General features: G+C 44.8%; 1 protein-coding gene across 3 annotated transcripts; it reads left to right on the forward strand.

Annotated features, from left to right (window-relative positions):
* The first annotated feature begins 50 nt into the window (after positions 1-50).
* prdm15 (PR domain containing 15) lies at positions 51-16,608 on the forward strand. Of its 3 annotated transcripts, none has more exons than XM_036937407.2 (25): positions 51-137; positions 1,422-1,458; positions 1,878-1,971; positions 2,150-2,303; positions 2,416-2,568; positions 2,785-2,887; positions 3,068-3,154; positions 4,296-4,523; positions 4,643-4,796; positions 5,940-6,061; positions 6,240-6,334; positions 6,469-6,556; positions 6,777-6,944; positions 7,447-7,544; positions 7,654-7,785; positions 7,952-8,092; positions 8,231-8,394; positions 8,658-8,737; positions 8,951-9,070; positions 9,348-9,479; positions 9,697-9,780; positions 9,883-10,058; positions 10,537-10,617; positions 10,716-10,919; positions 15,323-16,608. In XM_036937407.2, the coding sequence occupies exons 2-25, from the start codon at positions 1,431-1,433 to the stop codon at positions 15,854-15,856; spliced, it is 3,420 nt and encodes a 1,139-aa protein (XP_036793302.2). In that variant the 5' UTR covers positions 51-137; positions 1,422-1,430; the 3' UTR covers positions 15,857-16,608. The 3 variants fall into 3 exon arrangements, with proteins under 3 accessions (XP_036793302.2, XP_036793306.2, XP_036793304.2); XM_036937411.2 differs by having other exon boundaries at positions 4,649-4,796; XM_036937409.2 differs by lacking the exon at positions 51-137 and adding an exon at positions 1,216-1,280.
* The last annotated feature ends 3,628 nt before the right edge of the window (positions 16,609-20,236 follow it).

Genomic DNA, 20,236 nt, shown 5'->3' on the forward strand with positions numbered 1-20,236 from the left:
CCATTGATAACTAGCGATTGAAGAAAACTACGATTCCCAAGCTGCACTTCACTGCATTTCCGGTCCTGCGCGGTTTCTTGGAGCGGATTGCAACCCGGAGTCAGGATTCAATAAATGTGTAGTCGTTTGGAAAACAGGTAACATGTTTATTTCTAACTTCTGCAGTTTGAACAAACAATAATTGTGCCACCGTGCAGAAATATATTTTTAGTTTTCGAGGTGCACACGGAATCTCGCGGAGAGTCCAGTATAACGCCGTTCTGACATTGAAATTAACTGGCTCCAGATGGAGTTTGCGTCTCCATTCCATCCGCCATGCCGATTGTTCTTTGTTACATTTGCATGACTGCAGAAGACGGAGTAGGCTGAGATCGGAGTTAAAACCCGGCTAGAGTTTGGAATCTGTTAAAATCCTGGATCCCGTTCTTTACTGGATCGTCTTTATTAATATGTAGCTACTCCACTGCTGTATTGTTATTAGCGTGGAATGCACAGTGTAATTTTGCATACTGGAGAAGAATGGCCTTTGCTTTATTGAGGTCCCCATACATTTACCACACCGCTGTTTTTGACCAGAATATAGCTCCAGGTTGAGTTATCCGCGTTAGTCAAGAAGTGTAGGCCTCACATTTGCCACTATTTTGAACTGCTTCAGAGGATTGCACACATTCTTCAGTATTCATTTATTTGACGAACCCATTTGGCATTTCTTAATGTATTTATGTTACAACCACCAGTGGCAACATAAATACATCGTCTATGATCATGAAGTAATAATCTCTAAGTAATAATGTAGCTTGTAAATAAAGCGGCAACTCCATCTCTATTCGTAAAAATCTGAGGGATGGGCCTGGAGAAATGCAACCACTGCATTTCATTGAGCTATTAATGCAAAGCCTGACCATCCAATATATCAAAATAACAGTATTAAGCATATATTGAGGCTATACAGTGTTGTTTATGCCCAACATTTACAATGTTTACAAACATTGGAGTAAAATAAAGTTATATTTGGGGTACTGATGGAAAGTTACGCTAAACCAGGGAAGTCAAACTCATTCCACGGAGGCCCTACTGTCTGGGGTTCAGGTTTTTCCTTTCAATTAAGACCAAGGCAACCAGGTGAAGGGAGTTCCTTTCTAATCCGTGACATTAATTCATCAATCAAGTCCAAGGAAGGATCAAACTCCGCAGACACTCGGCCCTCCATGGAATGAGTTTGACACGTGCACTAAACTAAAGTTATAGCCTTCAAGAATCAATGCGTATACATTATTAATGTAAGTCCAGAATGTAAGTCCAGAAATGGATGTATCAACTGCTGATATCCCCTTTAAACGTTATGATTTAGATAAAACAAATCATACACAATTACACACGTTACGAAGATTAGTAACAACGTCCCTTTCTTGAATGTGCAGATTGTCACGATGACAGAGCAACCAGATGAGTTTATCTGTGAGTATACTGAAAACTTCAATATCCTTGAAATGGCATCAGATTTCATTTGTCGCAGGCTTTGTAAACAACAGGTTTAGACTTACTTGCAGGTTCTTGTCCAACAATGCAATATAAAGATTTAAACATGCAATATTGAAGTAGTGAGTAATAAGTGAACCATGAATAACAGTAAGAGTAAAAATATCATGGCTATGGTGCCAGTACCAGGCCAATATGTAGGGGTACGAGGTAATTGAGGTAGCTATGTACATATAGACATAGTGCACATTGATTTACCATTGTATCTCTCTCACTATGTGTGGTGTGTATCTAGCACTACATGCGCATGTGTGTGTATTTCACGTTGCATGCCTGTGCCTATTTAGACATCAGAGGATGTGATATCTGATATGTGACTTTTTGATGGTACCTGTCAGGGTGTGAGGACTGTGGGCAGTATCATGACTCTGAGTGTCCAGAGCTGGGTCCAGTGGTGACTGTACAGGACTCATTCGTTCTCAGCAGAGCACGGTGAGTAACAGTCCACCATGCAAGCTACCCAGTGAGAGGGTGTTGAGTGGGTTTCCAGTTTAGCTGGTCATCTTACAAATTGTGTATTTAAAGCAGCAAATCTTGAACCTGATTTTGGAGTAACAGAAGTGTAGGAGGCTATGTATTGATGGATGTTGCATTGTTTGTCGTGGGTCAGGTCCTCTCTGCCGGAGAGTCTGGAGATCAGACAGGTGCCAGATGGGAAGGAGGGAGTGTTTGTCCTCCAACGTCTGGTCAAGAGGACCAGGTTTGGTCCCTTCGAGGCTAGGAGAATATCCCACCTGGACAAAGAAGACCTGTTCCCTCTGAAGGTGTGTTCTCAACTTAGACTGCTGTTATTATGGAGAAAGATGTTTGTGTTCTTTGCGGTGGTGTTAATATCCCACTCTCTGTATTCTTTGGTTTTGTTCGTGACCTGGACAGATCTTCCAGAGAGATGGCCTGGTAGTCTGTTTTGACTCAGCCAATGAGGATGACTGTAATTGGATGATGCTGGTTCGGCCCGCCACTGACTATCAGCACCAGAACCTGACTGCTTACCAGCAGGACGATGAGGTCTACTTCAACACCTCCCAGGTATCATATACCAACTCCCCCAAACAAAGCAACTGAGGACAGTTTTGGTAATTCTTTATTGGATATGTCCCGATATCCACACTAGCATACTATTTAGTGTCCATGGCCAATACATCACTACACACTAGGTGGTGAACAAATGGGAGAGAGATCTCTTCCAGGAGACACAGATGGTTCCCTTCTCTTTCATAAGGTAACCCTCTGTCTTTTCCCCAGGATGTGCTGCCAGGGTCTGAGCTGAGGGTTTGGTATGGGGCCTTCTATGCCAAGAAGATGGAGAGGCCCATGCTGAAGGCCCCAGTCCATCCACCACCAGCAGGTATGGAGCCCCTCTGGCAGACTAGATTCAGCATTATTGTCCCCTGAGATGCAAACGGGTGTACTGTAGCGTGAACCCTTCTGTTAACGCAGATCAACTAAGGGTTCGATTGGTAGGCGCTTAATCAATATGAAATATATGACTGTGTTGTCCTGTTTTTGTTCCTCCCTTATCTCCCAGTTGTGGATACCACCTCTACCATGCCAGAGGGGGCTTTGAATAAAGCTGGAGTGTCACAGGCCCTAGTGGTTGGAGAGAATGATGCAGGTGAGCTCACTCCCAGAGATGCCACATACTTTCTGGGCGTACATCATCAACACCTTCTCATGAAACCACTGTTAGAGGAAATACCTCTGCTGTCAACAAGTGAATAATGATCCCTTTCTGTTACAGTAACAGTTCAGCCACATATTATTCAGCCCATTAACATTTGAGGAATAACTACCCATATCATTCATATGAATGATATGATCCGAATACATTTCAGAAATGAATAATGGCCACAGGGTTTCGTTCAACTGTAGTGGACAGTAAGTATGTTTTAGAGAAACCACCACACGCCCGATCTTGCTGGGTTGACCCGACCCGTGCTTTGTGTCCAGTAGGCAAGGGCTGTGTTTATGGAGCCAGAGCTCCTGACCGGTGAGTGACCTCCACACCACCAAGACTAGCCATAGAAAGTCAGGGAAGGAGAAGTAGATAATCAATCAACTTAATTTATAAAGCCCTGCTTACATCAGCTGATATCTCAAAGTGCTGTACAGAAACTCAGCCTAAAATCCCAAACAGCAAGCAATGCAGGTGTAGAAGCACAGTGGCTAGGAAAAACTCCCTAGAAAGGCCGGAACCTACAAAGAAACCTAGCGAGAAACCAGGCTGTGAGGGGTGGCCAGTCCTCTTCTGGCTGTGGTGGGTGGAGATTATAACAGAACATGGCCAAGATGTTCAAATGTTCATAGATGACAAGGAGGGTCAAATAATAATAATCACAGTGGTTGTAGAGGATGCAACAGGTCAGCACCTCAGGAGTAAATATCAGTTGGCTTTTCATAGCCGATCATTGAGTATCTCTACCGCTCCTCTGCTGTCTCTAGAGAGTTGAAAACAGCAGGTCTGGGACAGGTAGCACGTCCGGTGAACAGGTCAGGGTTCTATAGCCACAGGCAGAACAGTTGAAACTGGAGCAGCATCTCTGCTGCTGGAGCCAGGAAACACAGTTCCTCCTCATGAACACTAGCACTTGCATTACATAGAAGGGAGGCATGATGGTTGAGGGCTTCAGAACTGGCTGAAGACGGGCAGCTGAATTGCTCGTATTAATCAGGACCGTAGTGAAGAGGACGAGGTGCTCTTCTGTTTTTACATGAAAGGCTCAATTTCCCCATCCTTCCGCCTGTCTTCTTCCCAGACCACCTACTGAGCCACCTGCAGGAAGTGAAAGATGTAGCCCCGCCCCCTGACGACCAGTCCCAGCAACAGGAGGAAGCAGAACTGGTAACCCCTGACGACGGCCTCAGTGCTGAGCCCATCCCAGCTCCTCCTCTGCCAGCTCCCAAAAGAAGGCTGGGCAGGCCGGGGAAGAGGGCCAAAGGAGGACGGAAACCTAGCACTGCAACTATAGCAGCAAAGAAGAAAAGTGAGACAGATTCCACCATAATGTTGTTACATTATTGACTACCCCTTCACATGCACTGCTCCGTTTCCACCACATTCTCCCCTAAAATGTGAATTCTATTCATACCTTCCTGCTTCGAGTTGCAGCCTTTTTGGAGCCAGCGGAGAAAGCCCTCAACACCGTCCCTGCAGACGGAGGAGAGGCCATGCTGGATGGCAATGACCTGGAGATCGGCCCTGACGGGGTGGCTGTCACTATGCCTAGGGTGACCCGCACCCTGCTCTCAGCTGGGATGTAAGGATCAACACCCTATCCACTATGTCATGACTGACTGAGCCAAAATAAATGCCTCTTAGTCGAGTCATCATTTTCCATTGCTATCCTTCAACTGCAGTTCACCTTTCAATTGCATGCTTTATTTACAGTACACATATTTCCTTTTGAAGTACAATTAACATCAATCAGTTCTTCCATAGACTTAGAAAGATACCAGGCATGCTCGCACTCTACTCTGTCCTGTCCCCCTCCTCTCTCTCACTCCCTCCACTCTCTCTACTCTGTCCTGTCCCTCTCCTCTCTCTCACTCCCTCCACTCTCTCTACTCTGTCCTGTCCCTCTCCTGTCTCTTTCTCCACTCTCTACTCTGTCCTGTCCCTGTCCTCTCTCTCACTCCCGCCACTCTCTCCTCTGTCCTGTCCCTCTCCTCTCTCACTCCCTCCACTCTCTACTCTGTCCTGTCCCTCTCCTCTCCCACTCCCTCCACTCTCTCTACTCTGTCCTGTCCCTCTCCTCTCTCTCACTCCCTCCACTCTCTCTACTCTGTCCTGTCCCTCTCCTCTCTCACTCCCTCCTCTCTCTCTACTCTGTCCTGTCCCTCTCCTCTCTCTCACTCCCTCCTCTCTCTCTACTCTGTCATGTCCCTCTCCTCTCTCTCACTCCCTCCACTCTCTCTACTCTGTCCTGCCCCTCTCCTCTCTCACTCCCTCCACTCTCTCTCCTCTGTCCTGCCCCTCTCCTCTCTCACTCCCTCCTCTCTCACTCCCTCCTCTCTCTCTCCTCTGTCCTGCCCCTCTCCTCTCTCACTCCCTCTCCTCTCTCACTCCCTCCTCTCTCTCTACTCTGTCCTGTCCCTCTCCTCTCTCTCACTCCCTCCACTCTGTCCTGTCCCTCTCTCTCACTCCCTCCACTTTCTCTACTCTGTCCTGTCCCTCTCCTCTCTATCTCCACTCTCTCTACTCTGTCCTGTCCCTCTCTCTCTCTCTACTCTGTCCTGTCCCTCTCCTCTCTCTCTCTCCACTCTCTACTCTGTCCTGTCCCTCTCCTCTCTCTCTCTCTCACTCTGTCCTGTCCCTCTCCTCTCTCTCTCTCACTCTGTCCTGTCCCTCTCCTCTCTCTCACTCCCTCCACTCTCTCTTGTCCTTGTTCCCTCTTCCTCAGGCCTGGGTCGAGGAAGAGGTTCCTGAGACAGGGAGGAGACCATAAGAGGCTGTACAAGTGCACCCTCTGCAACAAGGTCTTCCAGAACAGCAGCAACCTCAACAGACACATCCGCTCCCACGGTAATGCTCTGTCCTCTCCCCCCTCTGTTTTTTGTCCCCATTTTTTGTGGCAGTCTTACTTAACTGTTCCTAACACCGCTCTCCAGAGAAAAGAGATGGAATATGTGGAGATCAGTGTTTACTAATCATATCATACAGACACACAAGTGCATATGTTTTATTTGTCTGTGCTCTTTAGGTGATAAGCTCTTTAAATGTGATGAATGTGACAAGATGTTCAGCCGCAAGGAGAGCTTGAAGCAGCACATCTCATACAAGCACAGCAAAAATGAGGTAGGCGCACCTAGATCAATGCTCAACATTTTGGCCTTTACAGCTTTTGCCCAGGATAGTCACTGTTTGTGTTGAAGTGGCTAGCTCCTTGATTCACTGTACATTGTGTGTGTGTGTGTCCGTCGCTCCCTCAGCCCGATGTGGAGTACAGGTACAAATGTAACACATGCGACAAAGCCTTCCGTCTGGAGAATGCATTAGAGTTCCACAACTGTAGAACCGGTAAGTGCAGCATGAATTAATAAAACATGATTTAGTTGCAGGCCATTTTGTTTAGATGTCCGCTGTCTTTATCCATCTTTGAAATACTTCTGTATGTTACTTTACTGTTGTGCTGTATGGCTTCGTTGTCCCATCGATGACTTTGACACAGTATCCTATCCATCCATTATTTATTTCATTGAATGACACGTCAGATTGTTTGTTGTTCCTGTGGTGGCAGATGACAAGACGTTCCAGTGTGAGATCTGCTCGAGGTTCTTCTCCACCAACAGTAACCTGTCTAAGCACAAGAAGAAGCACGGAGAGAAGCTGTACGCCTGTGAGATCTGCAGCAAGATGTTCTACCGCAAGGACGTTATGCAGGACCACCAGAAGAGACACACTGTGGGTCAGTACTGGCAGAGGGACCAGGGGGACATGATCCATCTCTATTGATGACTATTTTGGTGATACTCCCCGCTGGGCACAGATGTCAGCTCAACGTCTAGTTTTGATTTAAATGTGGTTGTTGACAACTAACATGAATTCAACGTGAGATCAACAAAACATTTCACCATGTCATTGGATTAAGGTTAAAAGTTGGGTGAAAAACAGATGAAATTCCCTTCCGTTGATGACTTTTTACAAATCCAATCAGTTTTCCCACATTGATTCAATGTCATCACATAGATTTTATGTTGTTGAAATAACATTGATTACATTTTTTTGCCCGGTGGGTCTCTAAATTTGAAGTATGTTATAGTATATGATGTACTTGATTAGTTTATTTCAACAGAGCAGAGCTTGCAACTTTTACAAGTGCATGGCTCATGATCCTGAAATGTATTCTATCCCAAGGCATCATTCAGCCTTCTCTCTGAGCTCAGCTGTACTGTTATTGTATGTCTCAGCAAACCCAAAGCACCTGAAGAGGGAAGAGTTGGAGGCGAATGGGGAGGAAGGGACCAAATACAGGAAGGAGCCTTCAGCATGTCCTATCTGTGGCAAGGTGCTGTGACGCGGATACCTGAAAATATACTTATTTTGGCATTTGGCAAAAGAGTCAAAATAAAAAGAAGCCTTGAAAGAAGATATTTACCCTGACTGTGTCTGTCCAGGTGTTTTCCTGCAGGAGCAACATGAACAAGCATCTGCTGACTCACGGAGATAAGAAGTACACCTGTGAGATCTGCGGACGCAAGTTCTTCAGAGTGGACGTCCTGAGGGACCATATTCACGTGCACTTTAAGGTGAGAGAGATTACATGGATGTTGCAATCAAACGTTTAGTTCATTCTTCTTTTTGAACTCCTACATAACTACACATTTCATTCACACTCAAACATGAAAGAGAAATAGAGATTGACACTAGGTCCATAATGGTGTCATTGCTCAACTTCCTGTGTGTGTTCTCCAGGACATAGCCCTGATGGACGAGCAGGAGAGGGAGGAGTTCATCAGGAAGATTGGCATCTCGGTGGACAGCAGCGACGACACTGATGAAGAGGATGAAGACTACGGACAAGAGACTCACAAGTACAGCTGCAAGAAGTGTCAGGTCAGTCACGCACCTCTCGCGCATGCCTACATCCCGACACACATTCTGTCACGCAAACACACTTGCACCACGGTGGTGGTTAAACAAGCACACTCGCACTCTCCATGGCCTCTGTTCGAATCTGTCTTTGTGTTTTAGGTGACATTCTTCAAGGGCAGAGACTACCTGAAGCACATCATGGACCTGCACAAAGAGAGGGGTTATGGCTGCATCATCTGTAACCGGCGCTTCGCTCTGAAAGCCACCTACAACGCCCACCTGGTCATCCACAGAGAACAGCTCCCAGACCCTGCAGTGCAGAGGTATGAGGGACAGGGACGTATGAGGGACAGGGACGTATGAGGGACAGGGACGTATGAGGGACAGGGACGTATGAGGGACAGGGACGTATGAGGGACAGGGACGTATGAGGGACGGGGACATAGGACAGGTGGAGAGACAAAAGGACCAGGACACAGAGATGTAGGACATAAAACAGGTGCACTGTTGTACACTCTCCTTCTTGGCTCGTTACTAGCACCCAGACAATAACCCTGTCTGTAACACTTTTCATTTTGCTCCTAAGGTACATCCACCCCTGTGAGATGTGTGGCCGAATCTTCAACAGCATCGGCAACCTGGAGAGACACAAGGTCATTCACACAGGTATGAACCTCACCCTTCATCTCTAACAAGATACTTTCTGGATACTGGACCACATTAAACGTACTTCTTTAGCACACATGAACCACATATTTTGGCACTATGTTAGCCACCCAATATTTGTCTTGAAGGCATGATAAAGATTATCTGATTTTTATGGGCTTATTCAACTTTTGGGGGGGGATTGCTATCTCCTCTGTAATGTGGTTCTCACAGGGGTGAAGAGCCACGGATGTGACCAGTGTGGGAAGTCGTTTGCCAGGAAGGACATGCTAAAGGAACACCTGAGGGTCCATGACAACGTTAGAGACTTCCTATGTGCTGAGTGTGGGAAAGGTGAGGCTGTCACCATGACAACTGTCTTTGTCAAATAGTTAGGGGTACAGACGTTTGCACAATAGACTAGAAATTGAGACCAAATTGACCTAGATTGGTGGTGGCTTTTCCAATTGCTGTTTTTGCCTTTACCAAGCACTTACCGTGAACAGTAATAGCAAGAAATATGTGGCTCTATGAATTGGAAAAATGTTCTGATCAAAGCATGCATGTACTTGTTTTTGGTAAGAGCATCCACAGGGGGTAAGATAAACTTAAGCCAATGTGTTTTCTGCAGGGATGAAGACCAAGCATGCGCTGAGGCACCATATGAAGCTGCATAAGGGCATCAAAGAGTACGAGTGTAAGGAGTGCAACCGCAAGTTTGCCCAGAAGGTCAACATGCTGAAACACTACAAGAGACACACGGGTAAGATGGTCCCAGCAACAACTAGACAAAACAACCCAGAGGCAGTGGTGAAGAAAGGCCACTTTCATTTCTAAACATGGGTTGGGCATTGTAAGCTAACATGCATGGCTGAACATGTGTCATATCTTACACGCTTCATTAGCTTGGTTGTATCTGTAATGTACAAAGGGCTTATTTGGTTAAGGCTTACACTGATGTACCGTTTCTACTCCTGCAGGAATAAAGGACTTCATGTGTGAGTTGTGTGGGAAGACCTTCAGTGAGAGGAACACCATGGAGACACACAAGCTCATTCACACAGGCAAGTTCCTGGATCGGCGTTTCCTATTGTATGTTTTTGTTTTGGACAACTCCACGAATACCTTCTGTTTGAGAACCGTTATTTCTCTCTCTCGCTCCCCAGTGGGGAAGACGTGGTCGTGTGCGGTGTGTGATAAGAAGTATGTGACAGAATACATGCTCCAGAAGCATGTGCAGCTGACGCATGAGAAGGTGGAGGCCCAGAGCTGTCACATGTGTGGCACCAAGGTGTCCACCCGAGCCTCCATGAACCGCCACATGAGGCGCAAACACCCCGAGGTGAGCTGGGACAGTAGGGGTTAAACCATAGACACCCCGAGGTGAGCTGGGACAGTAGGGGTTAAAGCATAGACACCCCGAGGTGAGCTGGGACAGTAGGGGTTAAACCATAGACACCCTGTGGTGAGCTGGGACAGTAGGGGTTAAAGCATAGACACCCCGAGGTGAGCTGGGACAGTAGGGGTTAAAGCATAGACACCCCGAGGTGAGCTGGGACAGTAGGGGTTAAAGCATAGACACCCCGAGCTGAGCTGGGACAGTAGGGGTTAAAGCATAGACACCCCGAGGTGAGCTGGGACAGTATATACATGAGACCTACCACATCTTGAATGGAGTTCTTAGTGTCAGCTGAAACTGACATTTTCTATTATGTTTCCCAGACCAGGCCCAGCTCTCTTTTCAACATAATTTCCTATCCCACCTGTCATTGATGGTGAAGTCTCAGCTTTATTTAAACTTGTGCTCTTTCCTACCCCAGGTGGTCACTGTGAGAATAGATGAGTTTGACGAGCTCCAAGAAGACTCAACAATCGATGAGTCAAGCATCAGCATTGTGCAGGTAGGAGTGCCATACAATGCCTATGGTGGTGAGCTAACTACACTATATGCAGAGATGGAACTATTTTAATATTCTTGGTTCTCATACCACCCTCACAGCCCACTCTAACCCTGGAGAAGGAGGCTCTTTCTGGGGAGAGGCCACAGCGGACCCCACGGCCGCCCAGGAAGAAGCAGAAACAGCTGGAGGAGCCGGAGCTGTCAGACTCTGACGAGTACGCTGACTTCACAGGCAAAGGAGTACAGTACACCACCACCATAGTGGGAGATGAGACCAGCTCTGCTGTGCAGAGTATACAGCAGGTGGGTGGGTCATGTATTTGTCAGATCATCTATGTTAGCAATTATATTAGGTTAGAGATTGTATTTATTGCAATTGGGTCCATCTGTCCATTATACATGTCTTGATTAATGCTGTGGATAATGGGATTTTAAAGGTCCAATGTAGCTGTTTTCATCCCAATATCAAATTATTTCTGGGTAACAATTAAGTACCTTATTGTGTTAAATGAAATGGCTTCTTAGCAAAGAGCAATTTCTAAAACAATTTTGCTAGGACTGTCTGGGAGTGGTTTGTCTAGAGGGGAAAACTGAAAATTAACTGTTCTTGGCAGAGAGGTTTGGAACTCTCTAATTGGTCTATTAAAACTTCTTGACTCACCCATCCCGTTAGTGGGATCATTTTCGTCAACATCCGCTGAATTGCACAGTGCCAAATTCAATTACTAAAAATATTTAAATTTCATGAAATCACAAGTGCAATATAACAAAACACAGCTTAGCTTGTTGTTAATCCACCTGGCGTGTCAGATTTCAATAAAGCTTTTCGGCGAAAGCACAACAAGCGTTTATGTAAGAACATCTCTCTCAGTAGACAAAATATTACAAACAGCTTGGTCACGAAAGTCAGAAAAGCAATAAATTAAATTGCTTACCTTTGATGATCTTCAGATGTTGGCACTCACGAGACTCACAGTTACACAATAAATGTTCCTTTTGTTCCATAAAGATTATTTTTATATCCAAAATACCTCCATTTGTTTGGCGCGTTATGTTCAGAAATCCACAGGGTCGAGCGGTCACGACATCGCAAATAGTATCCGTAAAGTGCGTAGAAAGATGTCAAATGTTTATAATCAATCCTCAGGTTGTTTTTACAATATATAATCGATTATGTCAACCGATATGTAGCTTCTGCTATAGGCGAGAGAGAGAAAATGGCCATTGCCATGAAAAACTCTGCTGGCACCCAGCCATCCACTGACGCGATTAGTTCTTTCTTGCTCATTTTTCAAAATAAAAGCCTGAAAATATGTCTAAAGACTGTTCACAGCTTGAGGAAGCCATAGGAAAGGGAATCTGGTTGATATCCCTTTAAATGGAGGCAAGGCATCCAATGGAACAGGGAGCTTTCAGGAAAATCAGCACTTCCTTGTTGGGTTTTCCTCAGGTTTTCGCTTGCAATGTCAGTTCTGTTATACTCACAGACAATTTTTTGACAGTTTTGGAAACTTTAGAGTTGTCTATCCTAATCTGACAATTAAATGCATATTCTAGTTTCTGGGCCTGAGAAATAGGCAGTTTCAAATGGGTATGTTTTTTTTTTAGCCAAAAACAAAAAATACTGCCCCCTACACTCAAGAAGTTAACTAATTTACCGCATGGAAGGGCATGGTGATTTACCGCATGGAAGGGCGTGGTGATTTACCGCATGGAAGGGCGTGGTGATTTACCGCAGGGAAGGGTGTGGTGATTTACCGCAGGGAAGGGCGTGGTGATTTACCGCAGGGAAGGGCGTGGTGATTTACCGCAGGGAAGGGCGTGGTGATTTACCGCAGGGAAGGGCGTGGTGATTTACCGCAGGGAAGGGCGTGGTGATTTACCGCAGGGAAGGGCGTGGTGATTGTCCCACCAAAACAGGCAGAAATTTCAGGCGGTCTTTTCAAACAGCTGTTGTGCCTCGTCCAACCTCGTGTGGAAATAAACATTTAGTGTACAAAACATTAGGATCACCTTCCTAATATTGAGTTTCACCCCCTTTTGTCCTGAACAGCCTCAATTCGTCGGGGCATGGACTACAAGGTGTCTAAAGCGTTCCACAGGGATGCAGGCCTATGTTGACTCCACTGCTTCCCACAGTTGTTAAGTTGGCAGGCTGTCCTTTGGGTGGGGGGGCCATTGTTACACACGGGGAACTGTTTAGCGTGAACCCAACAGCGTTGCAGTTCTTGACAAACTCTAACCGGTTCGCAGCAAATCTCTCCCCCCTACAGAGGGGAGGGCAGACCTAAATACTCTTGCCTTATCTGTTTGTTGTGTCATCCTTCTGTGCCCGGTGCCAAAGCATTAAATCAAGGCTGAGACCTTGGGGTTGAATAGACTATACATTTGAAACATCTTAATCGCTTAAGAACACCCATGGCTGAATTTATTTATTTTTCTTAAATGGCTCAAGGGCATAGATACCATTAAGTAAGACATACTTTATGGTGTCCTCTGCCATTAGAGAGGGTACCTAAAGGCCAAATTCCAATAAGGAAATTGCATTCTTAAGAACACACACCTCATACACAAGCAGACTCCTGTATTTATCTATACACTCAAACGCATGTATATGCCTATATTCACACACACACAGCCAACGCTGCTGTCCCATGTATATACAGTGCCTTTGGAAAGTTTGACTCCTTGACTTTTTCCACATTTTGTTACGTTACAGCCTTATTCTAAAATTGATTTTAAAAAAGCAATCTACACACAATACCCAGTTATACCTTATTTAAATGTATTCAGACCCATAGCTATGCGACTCGAAATTGAGCTCCAGTGAATCCTGATCATCTTGTTGATCACCTGTGGTAAATTCAATTGATTGGACATGATTTTGGAATGGCGCACACCTGTTTATATAAGGTCCCCATAATTGACAGTGCATGTCAGCGCGAAAACCAAGCCAAGTTCGCAGAGCTCCGAGACAGGATTGTGTCGAGACACAGATCTGGGGAAGGGTACCAAAAAGATTATGCAGCATTGAAGTGGCCTCCATCATTCTTAAATGGAAGAAGTTTGGAACCACCAAGATCTGACCAAACTGAGCAATCTGGGGAGAAGGGCCTTGGTCAGGGAGGTGACCAAGAACCCGATGTTCACTCTAACAGAGCTCTATACACTCCTCAGTTAAAGGTACATGACAGCCTGCTTGAAGTTTGCCAAAAGGCAGCTAAAGGCCTCTGTCCGTGAGAAACAAGATTCTCTGGTCTGATTCAACTCTTTGGCCTGAATGCCAAGCATCACGTCTGGAGGAAGCCTTGCACCATCCCTACGCTGAAGCATCATGCTGTGGGGGTGTCTTTCAGCGGCAGGGACTGGGAGACTAGTCAGGATCGCAAAAAAGATGAACGGGAGCAAAGTACAGAGATCCTTGATGAACACCTGCTCCAGAGTGCTCAGGACCTCAGACTGGGGTGAAGGTTCACCTTCCAACAGGACAACGACCCTAAGCACACAGCCAAGACAACGCAGGAGTGGCTTCGGGACAAGTCTCTGAATGTCCTTGAGTGGCCCATCCAGAGCCCGGACTTGAACCCAATCGAACATGTCTGGAGAGACCTGAAAATGCTTCCCATCCAACCTGACAGAGCTTGAGAGGATCTGCAGAGAAGAATGGGAGAAACTGCTCAAATACAGGTGTGCCAAGCTTGTAGCGTCATACCCAAGAAGACTAAAGGCTGTAATCGCTGCCAAAGGTGCTTCAACAAAGTACTGGGTAAAGGGTCTGAACTTACGTAAATGTGATATTTTAAATTTTGTATAAATTAGTAAATGTTTTTGCTTTGTCTGTGTGTGTGTAGATTGAAGCGTATTTTAAAAATAATACAAAATTAGAATAAGGCTGTAACCTAATAAAGTGGAGAAAGTCAAGCGGTCTGAATACTTTCCGAAAACACTTCCCGTTTCCTTTATGCAGTTTTTCCCACTGTAATTATATACTGTATTCTTCAAATTGCTCATTCTAATATCTACTACTGTTATACAGACCGCTTATTTATATACTGGATTCTTTACATAGCTCACTGTAATACCCTCCTAATTGAGTTGCACCCCTTTTTGCCCTTAGAACAGCCTCAATTTGTCAGGACATGGACTACAAGGTGTTGAAAGTGTTTCACAGGGATGCTTCCCACAGTTGTCAAGTTGACTGGATGTATTTTGAGTGGTAGACCATTCTTGATACACACACAGGAAACTGTTGAGCATGAAAAACCCAGGAGTGTTTCAGTTCTTTTCACACTCAAACCAGTGCGCCTGGCACCTACTTCCATACCCCGTTCAAAGGCACTTAAATATTTTTGTCTGAACCATTCGCCCTCTGAAGGGCACACACACAATCCATGTCTCAATTGTCTCTAGGCGTAACAATCCTTTTTTAACCTGTCTCCTCCCCTTCATCTACACTGATTGAAGTGGACTTAACAGGTGACGTCAATAAGGGATCATATACTGACCAGGTCAAAGCTATGTCATGGGAAGAGCAGTGTTCCTTATGTTTTGTACACTCAGTGTATATAAAACACAGGAAAATCATTTTTTTGACTGCACCTGGCCTTAAAGTTTTCCATATTGTCCACAACATCGTTTGTAGATTGTGATTCTATCATACTGTTAGTAGTGTATGCTCTGACCCAGTGTGGATGGTGCTGTTGTAGGTGGTGGTGCTGGCCGACCCCAACGTGTCCTCCGCCTCCTCCCCCAACAGCTCAGTGGGGCTGACCAACATCACAGTGACCCCCATCACCACCCATGCCCCTGCCCAGTTCACCAGCCTGCAGCCTGTAGCCGTGGGCCACCTGACAGCCAGCGACCACCGCCCCCTCACTCTGGACAGCTCCATCCTCACTGTCACCTTCGACACGGTCAGCGGCTCCGCCATGCTCCACAACCGGCCTGCCGAGCTCACGACCGAGACGGTGGGGCCTGGAGGTGCCAGTACTGGGCCACAGTCGGTCGCCCACTTTATCAACCTTACCACCTTCGTCAACCCAATGGGCCACCCCCTGGAGGCCCCCACCCTGGCCTGGAGGCCTGTCACGCAGGCTGAGGGGGCTCAGGTCACCCCTGTAGCAGAGGGGGCTCCAGGTGACGCCCAGGACTCTGAGACCCAGACCCCAGAGCAGGCTAGACAAGCCCAGGCGGCACAGCAACAGCAGGCCAACACAACACAGCAGATGTTCAGCTACTAGACTGAAGGGAGGAGGTGCTGGTCACCTCAGTCCTGGTGAAGGACAGTGGATAGACTAGACACATGGAAGGCCTGTGTGGACTAGAGGCCTTGAATGCTCTCACCCAAATGCCTGTGTTATATTCCCCAAAAATACACCCCTTGAATGAGAACATTGATGGAGGATGATAGCATTTACATGAACCAAGAGCCACTTTCTCTTGAGTCAATGTGAGTTGTTTGTCAAAAACCCTGCAGAGGAAGCTGTTGAACTGTATAGTTTACAGGGATGCATGTACAGTTAAAAATAATGACATGATTTGGGTGCATTGTTTCTTAGGTGTAGTTTTGACCAATCAACAGATCAATGTAATAGTTATAATATAAACCTAAGCAAGAAATTGAATATTCTAATTTGTGAATTTAAACATGCACGTCTCGCAATATTTGCATATTTTCACTGCAGAATTATTTAGGTTATGGAGATGCAATAGTGTTTGGTTTTTTTCATTCTCATTGGGGGTTAAAATATTAAGTGATTTTGGCACATGGCTTTGAATGCCTTGTACAAGAGGTTAATAGAAGACAATTATTATTTTTTAGTAGATAGTGTAAAGCAGCCAAGACACAGCATTTAACCAGTAGAGAGAACCATATTTTATTTTTAAATGTCTGAAAGCATTGAAACTTAAAACCATTGTTGAGCAATTGTCAGAAATACTGGAAGCCTTTTTTATTGCCATTGTTTTTCAATTAAATTTCACAAAAATGAAATGTTTTTAGCCCATTTTCTGTTTGTCTAAATATCAATGTTTAAATAGAGTAATACATTTTGAGAATATGGTACATGCTTGTTTTCTAGACTTTTTGGCGTTATGATTTATCCAACTGGGAAACTCGGCTGGCATTGTACTCAGTGGTGTGTGTGTGTCTCAAAAGCACCAGTTAGTCTTTATACATTTAGCAGACGCCCTTATCCAGAGCGACTTACAGGAGCAATTAGCTTTAAGTGCCTTGCTCAAGGGCACAGACTGTTTCACCTAGTCTGCTCGAACCAGCGACCGTTCGGTTATTGACTGAACTGCCCACCTGTTGTACACCTGTAGCTTACCCGGAGTCAGAACCTGGACCAACCAGAAGGGGGAGCTATCTTCACAAATACGATTTATCTGAGAGCTCCTACATAACATGAGTTACATGTGCATTAGATTATGCAGAGACATTCTGTCTAGGAAAGGTGTTTTGAAGGACTGCAAAATAGAGCGTTGGTCTTTTGTATGTATGGTTCTTGCTATTGTCTCCTTCAACGGTCGGGCCAAGGTGTCCACCCTCAAGAAGGATGAACCTCTACACTAGATGGACCATCACCTCAAAAGACCCTCATTCTCAGGGTTGACACCTTCAACTGTTAATGTGATTTGTCAAGTGTCTCTGTTCTCTATTAGCCCCAAGCATTAAACTATGTCTCTGTGGTGAGATGTAAGGCTGCCTCAAACTGCTAAGATCTCATTGTTTCCCACATGTCCTATTTACCTCTTGTATGTTAATACAAATCAGGATGTGTTCTGTAGTTCGAGGGGGTCTGGAAGCGCAGGTTGAGGGTTTCTATTGTAATTTACTATTAGCACTAACTTTGCTGATTAACTTTATTTGAGGAAAAAATGTACTTAAATTGTAGTTGCCTCATCTAGCTATTTTAAGATGCACGCACTGATTGCATGTCGCTCTGGATAAGAGCGTCTGACAAATGCATTGTAAGAAATTATGTTTTGGGGATATCCCTCATATGTAAACGAAAACAATTATTTTTGAACCCAGTCATTAAAAATGGTACTTAATTCATGGACAAGCTACTATAAACAATACTTTTCAGTGGTATAAAGTACATACAGTGAGGGAAAAAGTATTTGATCCCTGCTGATTTTGTACGTTTGCCCACTGACAAAGAAATGATCGGTCTAATTTTAATGGTAGGTTTATTTGAACAGCGAGAGACAGAATAACAACAACAAAAATCCAGAAAAACGCATGTCAAAAATGTTATAAATTGATTTACATTTTAATGAGGGAAATAAGTATTTGACCCCTCTGCAAAACATGAGTTAGTACATGGTAGCAAAACCCTTGTTGGCAATCACAGAGGTCAGACGTTTCTTGTAGTTGTCCACCAGGTTTGCACACATCTCAGGAGGGATTTTGTCCCACTCCTCTTTGCAGATCTTCTCCAAGTCATTAAGGTTTCAAGGCTGACGTTTGGCAACTCGAACCTTCAGCTCCCTCCACAGATTCTCTATGGGATTAAGGTCTGGAGACTGGCTAGGCCACTCCAGGACCTTAATGTGCTTCTTCTTGAGCCACTCCTTTGTTGGCTTGGCCGTGTGTTTTGGGTCATTGTCATGCTGGAATACCAATCCACGACCCATTTCAATGTCCTGGCTGGGGGAAGGAGGTTCTCACCCAAGATTTGACGGTACATGGCCCCGTCCATCGTCCCTTTGATGCGGTGAAGTTGTCCTGTCCCCTTAGCAGAAAAACACCCCCGAAGCATAATGTTTCCACCTCCATGTTTGACGGTGGGGATGATGTTCTTGGGGTCATAGGCAGCATTCCTCCTCCTCCAAACACGGCAAGTTGAGTTGATGCCAAAGAGCTCAATTTTGGTCTCATCTGACCACAACACCTTTACCCAGTTGTCCTCTGAATCATTCAGATGTTCATTGGCAAACTTCAGACGGACATGTATATGTGCTTTCTTGAGCAGGGGGACCTTGCGGGCGCTGCAGGATTTCAATCCTTCAAGGCGTAGTGTGTTACCAATTGTTTTCTTGGTGACTATGGTCCCAGCTGCCTTGAGATCATTGACAAGATCTTCCCATGTAGTTCTGGGCTGATTCCTCACCGTTCTCATGGTCAATGCAACTCCACAAGGTGAGATCTTGCATGAAGCCCCAGGCCGAGGGAGATTGACAGTTATTTTGTGTTTCTTCCATTTGCGAATAATCGCACCAACTGTTTTCACCTTCTCACCAAGCTGCTTGGCGATGGTCTTGTAGCCCATTCCAGCCTTGTGTAGGTCTACAATCTTGTCCCTGACATCCTTGGAGAGCTCTTTGGTCTTGGCCGTGGTGGAGAGTTTGGAATCTGATTGATTGCTTCTGTGGACAGGTGTCTTTTATACAGGTAACAAACTGAGATTAGGAGCACTCCCTTCAAGAGTGTGCTCCTAATCTCAGCTCGTTACCTATATAAAAGACACCTGGGAGACAAATCTTTCTGATTGAGTGGGGGTCAAATACTTATTTCCCTCATTAAAATGCTAATCAATTTCTAACATTTTTGACATGCGTTTTTCTGGATGTTTTTGTTGTTATTCTGTCTCTCACTGTTTAAATAAACCTAAGATTAAAATTATAGACTGATCATTTCTTTGTCAGTGGGCAAACGTACAAAATCAGCAGGGGATCAAATACTTTTTTCCCTCACTGTAAGTAAAAAGACTAAAGTACTACTTGTTTTTTTTGGGCTAACTGTACTTTACTATTCATATTTTTGACAACTTTTACTTCACTACATTCCTGAAGAAAATAATGTACTTTTTACTCTAAATATTTTCCCTGACACCCAAAAGTATTTGTTACATTTTGAATGCTTCGCAGGACAGTAAAATGTTCCAATTCACGTGCTTATCAATATTATGTGCGAGTGTTTGTGTGTGCTCCTGGCTATCTGTAAATAAAATAAAATGTCGCCTTCTAGTTTGATTAAATATAAGGAATTTGAAATTATTTGTACTTTTACTTTTTTAAACTTTTTAAATGCACTAAGTACATTTACTTTTGATACTTAAGTATATTTAAAACCAAATACTTTTAGACTTTCTCAAGTAGAATTTCATTGGTTGACTTCCGCTTGAGTCATTTTCTCTTACGTTAGCTTTAATAAGAAAATATGGCAATTAGGTACTTTTTACACGACTCGTACTTTTGAGAAACAAGTCTTCTCTACTTAGTCATTGTTCATGTTTGCTGATATGTATGACACCTGCTGAGTCACTGGCATCTCTCACACTCAGTGTAAACGGGAAAGGAATCGGGCAGGTATATGACAAGGCTTGTGGTTTTGGATTCATTTATCCTGGTAGTATAACTCGTATGAATAGGCTAGTATACTTCCCAGATAAACACACATTCCAAACCAGAGCCATCTGGGCAATATCACGTAACCAACCATTGTTGAAGAATATTCCCAATGTCTCCTCTGGTTATTTACAGGGTCTTTGGTAGTGTTAGGGTTCTCAGGTGGACAAAGGTATTGGGTGATATCACAACATTCCACTGTTGTTGGTGTGCTACCTGGAAAGACTTATCTGTCTGTCTGGCCAGACCCAGGAAATGATGTCACA

This window comes from Oncorhynchus mykiss, chromosome 12 (assembly GCF_057628025.1).
Source record: "Oncorhynchus mykiss isolate SJ-2025 chromosome 12, ASM5762802v1, whole genome shotgun sequence".
Taxonomy (NCBI): domain Eukaryota; kingdom Metazoa; phylum Chordata; class Actinopteri; order Salmoniformes; family Salmonidae; genus Oncorhynchus; species Oncorhynchus mykiss.

Coding starts and splice junctions, on each gene's coding strand:
- prdm15 (XM_036937407.2), top strand. CDS start 1,431: ATGACAGAGCAACCAGATGAGTTTATCT. Junction 1,972..2,149: donor TTCGTTCTCAGCAGAGCACG/GTGAGTAACAGT, acceptor GTCGTGGGTCAG/GTCCTCTCTGCCGGAGAGTC. Junction 4,797..5,939: donor ACCCTGCTCTCAGCTGGGAT/GTAAGGATCAAC, acceptor CCTCTTCCTCAG/GCCTGGGTCGAGGAAGAGGT.